Raw genomic sequence first — 10,342 nt, forward strand, 5'->3', positions numbered from 1 at the left:
TTGCTGCTGCTCAAACGATTACTTTTTAAAAGATATTTGTAAAGTGTTAATTAATAGTCAAATTAATATGTATTGACAACAAATATCGTATTTTTTATTTGTACGACATCTGACGATTGTTAGATTGATTAATTATTACATTATTTGTAACTATTTGTTTTTTCAACTTTTGATAAATTGAACCATAAAATACTTATAATAATTCAAAATTCTCTATAACAAAACTATACTATTATTATTAAAAATATGCATAATAATAGTAATATTTCTGTTAATTAAAATATGTAACGATGATTTTAATAATTAAATTTTACTTATTGGGTTTATTTTTTGAATATATAGCAACTTAAATCCATCATCTATTTTTCAAGTAAAATTGATTTGCTGTATGTTTTTTATAATTTTGACAATAAATGTATTTTACTATAAAAAATATTGTTCTACTACTTTATAACAATAATGTTTTTTAAATAAGAAAAAAAACACAATTAATAATCAATTATAAATAATCAACAAATCTTTTTACGAAACTATTTTTTTTGAAAGTTGTTTATGATAAAATTGATATATTATAATCAATAATTTATATATGTCATAAAATAATATAAATTAACCTTAGGAAGGAGGAACTGGAAAAAATAATAAAAATTATAGGATTTGAATTTTCATCCACTTTTTTTAATTATGAAATAAACAGATGTTGATAAACATAATTAACATAAAAATTAACTATTTAAAATAATTATATTATATCATTATTATAATATAATAATTTTTAACAAAAAATCAATAATAACCAAACTAACTAACTAACCCAAATTGATAAAATCAATAAAGGATTCCGACTTCAATAAAGAACAGGTCTTTGGACACTCAGAATGATAATTAAAAAAACATGTCTAAACAATGAAACTGATTGCTTGAACACTTTTGTTCATGTAAAAAGAACTAAATTCAAATACATTGTTTGCTAAAATAAAGGATTTGATGTTTGGTGCTGTTATGAACACTTCCGCGCAATGTGTACCAACTGTAAAGAAAAAATAAGTATGGTTTTGATTATTTGTTGATTTTATTTTTTTGTAAAAAAATAATAAATAGTATTTTCCAGTTGGTCCCAACGGGAGGGGATAGAAAATAAGTGGATTTGAATCAGCGTTCTAAGGTTAATTTGTTGAATCTGAAATAAATTTATAGTTATAATTTATGTAACTTTCATAAATGTATCAAATTTAAAGAAGATGAAGGTGTTATTTTATTAAACAAATTAAAATTTATTTAAAAATTTATCGAAATTAACAATTGGATTGTGTTTTTGAAAAATTTCATTTTTTATAATTTTGGTAATTGTTTGATTTCTTTGTCTAATTTGTTATTTATATCTATTTTTAACATCAATTGAAATAATTGTTATATGTTGGCAAAAATAAAAGTACTTTTTCATTGAATAAAATTTGTTGCTATTGCAAAGTGTCATTACTTTTTGATTTTAAATAAAAATGTTTTTTAAAAGTCAGGGATCTTTAAGATCGTAAATTGGAGAAATATTTTACATATTTTTTATCTTTTGTGGTAAACACAGGGTCCTCCAATTTAGTATATTTTTGACAAGGGTTTCATGTGAAAAATAATGGTAAAAGAATTTGGAAAAAAAACAGAGCTCGAAAACAAAGCAAAATTACCTTATTTGACCAAGATCAGATTATTAATACAAATTTAAAAATGTAAAAATAAATCAACAAAAACAATGATTATAAGTATATAATTATTTTAAATTATTAACATGAGTACTTTTGTATTTAGATAACAGTTTTATTATAGATTATAAAGAACTCAAAACAATATAAAATGAGACGCTCACTACCCATCTAACAAAAAATCGACCATTCAAAGATATGGGAAAATAGAATGCTTATTGAAGTAGACCAAAAGAAAAGAATTTTTGTTTGCAAAGTGTGTGGGTTAACCATAGACAGAAACCAAACTATATCACACCTTAATATTCACAAAGAAGATATAAAATATTTACAAATAATATAAATCATTCTAACCGCTTTTTGTAGTGGAGAAAAGGTTGTAATGTACAAAAGGTTTGGTCCAGCAATTGTAGTTTCATTAACCAAAAGAAACGATGCTGAGTTGGTTCAAGCAGGAAGAAAATTAACTGGACAATTATCATCAATAATGGCTGCAAATAATATTATAAGTAAATATGTGGCACTTAATAAGATTGTTGATATTATAGGAGAGTACATAAAAAAATCAGGAATCGAAATTCTCGAAAAAATAAGAACAAGCGAACAGACAATTACGAGAAAAGTGTTTGAACAAGCGGAAACATGTGTTAATGAAGTTGACCAAATACTCAGTGATAGTCTTTATATTGGAGTGTTGGAGGACGAAAGTAAAATATCAAAAGATTCGTGGTACTCGTATTACATCAGAGCTGTTGACAAAGATCTCAAGATACACACAAGGCTTCTCGAAGCAAAAGTTCAATATGGAAAGGCGTCTGGTTTGAATCTGTCATATAATATGAAAAGAGTATTGGAAGACCACAACATTGATTATAAGAAAGTTGCAGAAATAGGGACAGATGGTGGAAGCAATACAAGAGATGGTGGAAAAGGTATGGCCGGTCGTATTGTGAGTGATTTGCAAGCAATTGATAATAGGTACTGTCCAATTTTTTCAATGTGGTGCATGTGTCATCGTCTGAACCTTTGTGTCGAGGAGTGCATTAAAGATAATGGTGTTAATGATTGTATTTATATCATATCCTCTGTTTGTGATTTTCTTCGAGATGACCCAAAATTCAGAGAACAATTCAAATGTGCTCCTCCAACTTACGTTAAAACTAGATTCCTTTCACTTGAGTGTGTCTTTCGGTGGGTCTATAATAATTACGATAACATCACCATCTTTTTGAAATGTTCGATTAATGATGAATTTGAATATGGTGATTATACCATTGGTGAACTCAAAGAGTTATTCAAAAGTAAGGAACTTAGATATAACGTCTCGTTTATTTTAGATACATTGGGAATTGCTCAAGAATTAAACCGAGAGCTTCAATCAAAAAGAGCTCTTTTATTTCGAAGTTATAAGAAAGTGCAAAAATTTATAAAAAGGATTGAAGAGATGAAAATAGAAATTGTAAATAAAATTTTTATACACTTTCCACATCTCGATTTTTTTAAGGACTCAACATTTTCAACAACAGGAATGTATTCAATGTTGGAATGTTTACATTCTGCCCTCAGAGTCCGTTTTGCATCAGTTGCAACATCTCCAGTTTATTATGTAACCAGCGTCGAGTATATTAAAAGAATGGGTAACAATCTACTTTCTAAACAATTACAAACGGATGAATTTGGACAGTTAGACGATTTTTGTGAATTGGCAATGAACTTCGACGATTATATTACAACAAAAAAGCCTCTTAATTTAAATACTGTATATCTCCAGGATGAAATGAATAAACTCAGAGGAGCTCCGGATCTTGAGGCTTTCCGTCAAAAGACTCTGACAGAAAAAAAGGTGGTACTGACACGACGTTCAAATCCTTGGGATCTAAGTTCGTCTTTGGACTTACTTGATTATGCACCATTTTTGAAAGTGGGTCTAAACTTTACTGTTTATTAGCAATGCTTCTTGCAATGTCACCCACCACTGCTATATGTGAATCCAGTTTTTCTTTACTGAAAAGATACAACAAAAACAATCTTGCTCACAATTCGTTACGAGCGAGAATGTATGTCAAAGACAGAGCTCTCAATAAAATGGAACTATTATAAATTTAGTAATTTTTATGTTTTGTTTAACAATAACAATTAACTGATGTTTTTAATAATTGTTTTGAAAATACTTAACACTATCTTGTTTATTTTAAAGCGGCTTCACAAAAATTCTGTTTTAAAAGCCATCTTTTTAAAAATGCCGATATTAATATGTTTTATTCTCGATATAGATTTTTTAATTCAAAGTTGCCACGTTTTATGAATTTGCCACGTTTACAGTTTTTATGACAAGGGTTTAGAAAAAGGAGGACCCTGGTAAACAGGTAAAATGGATTTTACTTAATCACCAATTCTATTTAAAAAACAATCCTTTTTATATATATTTTTTTCAATTTTTTTTAATTTATTTTTTTAAAAAGCCGATTATTTGATGAAAAAAAAACAAAAATTTAAATTTAATGTATTGATGTTTGTATTTTTATTTCATTGATAATAAAATGAAAAGTTTTTGGATGTTTTCACGTTATTGCTGGATTAATTTTTGTTTTGATAATTATGTTTTTTATTCCATTTGTTTTAGATGAATGATATACTAAACTTGTTTTATTATTTAATATAATAATTTATACCAATATATTTATTATATTCAATTTTTTAAATGTAAAATAATGTCCAATAAAAGTAAAACCACATTTTATAAAGTGTTTTTATCAACATTATTATTTTTATTCTAAATGTTTTTGATTGTTTTTTTATATATATACCAACATGGTTAGGATTTTTTTTATCTTATACCAGATTTGTGGCCATTTGTATTCTTTTCAAAAAAACCAATAAATGAATAATAATTAACTGTGATCCCAAACAACATAGAAACAAATTTTGTTAAATTAAAAAATGTGTTTTATGATTTTGAAAAAATACAACTAGACAACAATCAGAACAATCTATTTTAATTTCTTGGGTAATAAGTTAATTAATTTCGATAATGTTTTTTTATAAAACATTTTTAAGTATAAATATTTTGCTCTAACTAAAAAGTGTATTTTATGATAATAATATTTGTTTTAATGTTGTTTATCATCACATCATCGACCAATTTGAATGTTGAATGGTGTAAATATTTAAACAAACTCGAATGTGTATCATTTGGCGAAGAATGTGAACATAAATATCAATGGAGTTTATCAACAGAAAAAATCCAGTTGCCTTCGATTAAAGATGATTTTATGATTAAATGTGGAGTAAATACGCACCTCGAAATAGTTTTAAATTTGGAACATTTTTTTATTTTACATTTTAATTTGACTAATGATACATATAAATATTCGAAAAAGTTTGATCAATTCATATTAGTACCAAAATCGCCAATTTATAACTTAATATATGTTAATAAACAAGTTCTCAAAACAACTTGTTTTAATTGTAAAGAGTGTGTGAATTATACTTCTTGTGTAACATGTAATGATGGTTATTATGTATTTAATAACTTTTGTTATTCGTGTTACTCGTCATGTAAAACATGTTCTAATAATACAAATTATGGGTGTTTAACTTGTAAATATGGATACTATTTAACTCAAAATACAAAGTGTTTCAAGTGTTATTATTCTTGCGCTACATGTTTTGGCGATACAATAGACGAATGTCTAACATGTCGATATGGTTATTACATGTCAGGTACAAGCACGTGTTTGATGTGCCACGATTGGTGTGAAAGTTGTTATAATGGATCAAATACAGAATGTTATTCTTGTAAAAGTGGGTACTATTTACAAGGAAATAACTCCTGTTTGCAATGTTCGGAGGGGTGTGTCACTTGTTTTGCATCTTCAACAACGTGTAACTCGTGTCAATATTCTTATTATCAGTCTAACAACACATGTATTAAATGTGATTCTTCATGTATCTCTTGCAAAGGCCCAGGAGCAAATAATTGTTATTCGTGTGATTATCAGTACAGTCTTGTAAATGGTTTTTGTGTAAAATGCGATTCATCATGCTACGACTGTAATGGCACTGCGCCAAACAATTGTCTTTCTTGTAACTACATGTATAGTTATTTAAATGGAAATTGCATACAATGTGATTCGTCTTGTAGAACATGTAATGGTACTGGATCTGATAATTGTTTGTCGTGTTATGATTCATATTATTTGTCCAGTAACACATGTCTTAAATGTCATTCATCGTGTGTAACTTGTTATGGCACAGAGCCAAACAATTGTCTTTCTTGTAGTTATTGGGACAGTTTAACAGATGGATATTGTGTACAATGTGATTCATCATGTAGAACATGTAATGGCTCTGGACCCAACAATTGTTTGTCGTGTTACTCTTGGTATGGTGTTTCGAATGGACAATGTGTACAATGTGATTCTTCTTGTTATACGTGTAATGGCACCGGACCTGAAAATTGTCTTTCTTGTTTTAATAATTATTATTTAAATTTTACAAGATGTATCAAGTGTGACCCAACATGCAGAGTTTGTAATGGACCAAATGCCAACAATTGTTTGTCATGTAACACTCATTATTATTTCGAAAATGGGTATTGTTTGAAGTGGGAGACGGATAATTGGCCTCAGTGAAAACTGGCCATGGAGGAAAACTGGCCACAATATTCAATAAAAGTTCAATAACAATTCAACTTTTTCTCATTTATTTTTTTAAATAAAAACGATAAACTGAAAAATAAATAAATGGAAGAAATACCAGAAATTGCTTTTCTTGAAAGTCAAAGAGGCTATCAAATGCCTTACATAAATGGCTGCAAATTCAAACCCGAAAAAAAGGATCGAATAATATTTAAATGTTCTCACAAAGGTTGTAAAGTTAGAATCGAACTGGTTAAAACTGAGAGTGGAAATTATAAATACACTTTTTTAAATGATGCAATTCACACACATGATTATGTCGATTATTTAAATGATTTGTTTCGAATACGTTTAAAAGAAGCGGTTAAAAAGGAAGATTCCAAAAACAAGACAACAAAACAAATAGTAGTAGAGCAATACATTCAAGTAACAACTCGAAGAATTTCTGTTTGTGAAAAACAAGTCAGAAAGGAAAGACAGCCATACTCTGTAACCAAAACACAAGACATAGAATTTTCCGAAATAGAAAAAGAAATTGTATTGTATCAAGATGATGATATGGTAATTTTTGGTAAACAAGATTATGTTGAGTTGTTAAAAACTTCTCCAGTTTTATTTTTTGATGGCACATTTAGATCATGTCCGTGTTTGTTTAATTACATTTATTATAATAATATAATACAATAACAAATAGCTCTTTTTATCAATTATATACTATACACGGGCTTGTCAGTGGTGAATGTTTTCCGATTGTTTTTGGGTGTCTAAAAGAAAAAAGTTTTGAAGTGTATTATAACTTTTTAGAAACTTTGAAAAATGTTGTTGGTAGTGATTTTTTAAACAGAGAAATGATTGTTATGGGAGATTTTGAGTTGTGTTTTATTAAGAATTTGTTTCCTAAACAAGTCAAAGTAAAGTGTTGTCACTTTCATTATTGCCAGAATATATTTCGGAAAGTTTCTTATTGTGGATTTAAACACCGTTATAAAAATGGAGACGAGTTTAAAAGTGCAATCAGAAAATTGATGTCTTTACCGTTTATGCCGGTTAGTATGATATACACAACATTTTATGAATTAAAAGAAATTTATAAAGATGACGCCGACATTTGTGTTATTTATAAACACTTTGAAAATTATTACATAAACGGCGTTTTTAAAGTTGACAATTGGTGTTTATTTGGTATTGAAGAACGAACAAACAATAATGCAGAAAGTTTTCACAGTTCTTTAAATAAATTAGTATTAACAAAAACACCTAATATACACAAATTTGTTGACTATTTAAAGGAATATATAAAACGTGTTGACATTCATTATTTTTCGTTGACGACAAATTTGCAATTAACAAGGAAAAAGCGTGTTGTTGCAATGAAAAACATAACAATAAAACAACTGACAACTGAATTGATGAATGGAATGGATCAACTTGAGTTTCTTGAAAAAGTATCTGTTATTATTGGTGCTTCGAAAATGCATACACTTCTCGATTGTGATATTGATACTCTTATTGAAGAAACATTAAGAGAAAACGACCTTGTGGAAAGGCTCGAAGCTGAAGCAAACATGGATAATATAGCGGAACATAATTTGGAAAAAGTTGTTGAAATAGATTTCGAAGAAAAAAGCGCAGTAAAATATGTTATAAACGAAGATGAATGTACTTCAACAACTGAAAAAACAAAACCAATCCACAAAAAGAAAACAAGAGAAGGATCTAGACCATTAAGAAAAAGCAAAATATTCAAGGAACTTAAAAGAGCCAAAAAATAATACAAATTTAATTTTATATTGGTTTTGTTTTTGAATAAAACGTTGAATTGTTATTGAACTTTTATTGAATATTGTGGCCAGTTTTCACTGAGGCCAGTTTTCCTAAACCCGTTTGAAGTGTGATTATTCTTGTGAAACTTGTTCAAACAGCGGACCTGGAAATTGTTATCGATGTAAACCTAATTATTATTCAAATGGGTATTGTCTTCAATGCACTATGAATTGTGATAAGTGTAACGGAATAGAAGAAAACAATTGTTTGACATGTAAAACCGGGTATTATTTTTTGAATGGATTATGTCTCCAGTGTAATCCAAACTGTCAAAGCTGCAGTGGTAATTATTCAAATAATTGTGATAATTGTAATAGTAAATTTTATTTAATTAATGGGTCTTGTTTCCAATGTCCTCCCAATTGCTACCTTTGTACCCCATTAAAATGCTATTCTTGTGAATTTGGTTATTATCTATCAAACAATGTTTGTTACAAATGTCATTCTGAATGTTATACTTGTAATGGTCCTGAAAAAACAAATTGTACTGGGTGTAAAAGTGGGGAATATATTGATAATTCTTACGGAGAATACAACCGTACTTGTCACCAGTGTCCACCAAATTGTGAACGTTGTGATCGTGGTGGTTATTGTTTCAATTGTAAATCCGGGTATTACCCTTTAAACAGTAATGAATGTGTTAGATATGATAATGAATTGTGTTCTTTTGGAACCAACGAAAAATGTTATAGTTGTTATTTGGGTTTTTATTTGGATAAAAAGGATTGTTTACAATGTCCCAGCATATGCGAATCATGCTTTGGACCCACATCAGATCAGTGTTATTTATGGGTTGATGGGTATTATATTTCATCTTATACATGCCTTCAATGTTCTTCGACGTGTCAGACATGCAAAGACAATTCAACCATATGCACGTCTTGTCAGTCGGGGTCAAGGTATTTGTGGAACTACCAGTGTATTGTTTGTGATAATTGTAACCCCGGGCATTGCATATCTAATACAACAAAGTGTGATTCGTGTGTTGATGGATATTATTCTGAAAATGGGATTTGTAAAACTTGCGATTCAATTTGTCTCACATGCTCGGGTTCTTCTTCAAATTGTTTGTCTTGTAAACCAGGGACATACCATTCAAATTCGACGTGTCTCACTTGTGATGCAAATTGTGAAATTTCTGGGTGTTACACTACTTTGGGATGCACCAATTGTAAATCTGGGTACTTCCCAAAGGATCTTGGGTGTAGTCAATGCAGTGAAATAACAAATTGTGTTACTTGTAGTCAAACTGAACAAAAGTGTTTGGTTTGTGCACCTGGTATTTCATATCTTAATTCAAATGGATTGTGCTCACTTTGCGACGCATCTTGCAAAACTTGTTACACTAATGGAACATGTAATGGGTGTATTGACAATTATGTGCCATTCACAGTTAACAACGGATCATGTCAGGCGTGTTCTTCGTTTGACCCAAATTGTGATGTTTGTGGTGAAAATCAATACAGAAGATGCACAACTTGTAAAGACAATTATTACTTAAATTCTAATAATACTTGTTCACAGTGTGATCAGACGTGTGAATATAATGAGTGTAACAAAAAAACTGGAATATGTGAAACATGCAAAGAATTATACACAAAACAGAATGTCGATAGTATTCAATGTCAGCCGTGTACAACATATGATCCTTATTGTAAGACTTGTTCACAAACCTCAAGAAAATGTTTAACATGTTCAGTTGGAAAATATCCAAATCCATCATCACCATTTTCTTGTATTAATTGTCACACCACTTGTTTATTTAATTGTTCAACAACAACAGGAAATTGTGTGACGTGTATTAATGATCAGTATACAATTAATAAAAATACCCCAAGACAATGTCAGAGTTGTTCGGGATTTGATCCAAACTGTCTTAACTGTTCGACAACAGAGCGAAAATGTGAAATTTGCCGAAGTGGTATTTCTTATTTGTCAAATGGAGTTTGTGATTTATGTGATCCAACTTGTTCAACATGTGACTCAAGTGGTGTTTGTACACAGTGTATTGATAACTATGTCTTGAACAAAATAAAGCAACAGAAGTGTATAACTTGCACATTATTTGACCCAAACTGCGAAACATGCAGTTCAACAAGTTCAAGAAATTGCACTAAATGCAAATTGAATATGTACCCGGATATTACCACCGGAAAATGTCAAACGTGTGATTCTTCGTGT

At 29.1% G+C, this 10,342-nt stretch overlaps 2 protein-coding genes across 2 annotated transcripts; both read left to right on the top strand.

The window, feature by feature from the left end:
- Positions 1–2,079: 2,079 nt before the first annotated feature.
- Positions 2,080–3,127, top strand: EIN_452200 (hypothetical protein; the record flags this gene model as incomplete). The annotated part of the gene is made up of 2 exons (XM_004258262.1): positions 2,080–3,023; positions 3,070–3,127. The coding sequence occupies 2 exons, from the start codon at positions 2,080–2,082 to the stop codon at positions 3,125–3,127; spliced, it is 1,002 nt and encodes a 333-aa protein (XP_004258310.1).
- Positions 3,128–4,789: 1,662 nt separating this feature from the next.
- On the top strand, positions 4,790–6,331 carry EIN_452210 (hypothetical protein; the record flags this gene model as incomplete). The annotated part of the gene is made up of 1 exon (XM_004258263.1): positions 4,790–6,331. One exon carries the CDS (start codon positions 4,790–4,792, stop codon positions 6,329–6,331), a length of 1,542 nt encoding a protein of 513 aa, XP_004258311.1.
- Positions 6,332–10,342: the final 4,011 nt, after the last annotated feature.

Source organism: Entamoeba invadens (genome assembly GCF_000330505.1).
Source record: "Entamoeba invadens IP1 unplaced genomic scaffold scaff_1105074725223, whole genome shotgun sequence".
Lineage (NCBI taxonomy): Eukaryota > Evosea > Mastigamoebida > Endamoebidae > Entamoeba > Entamoeba invadens.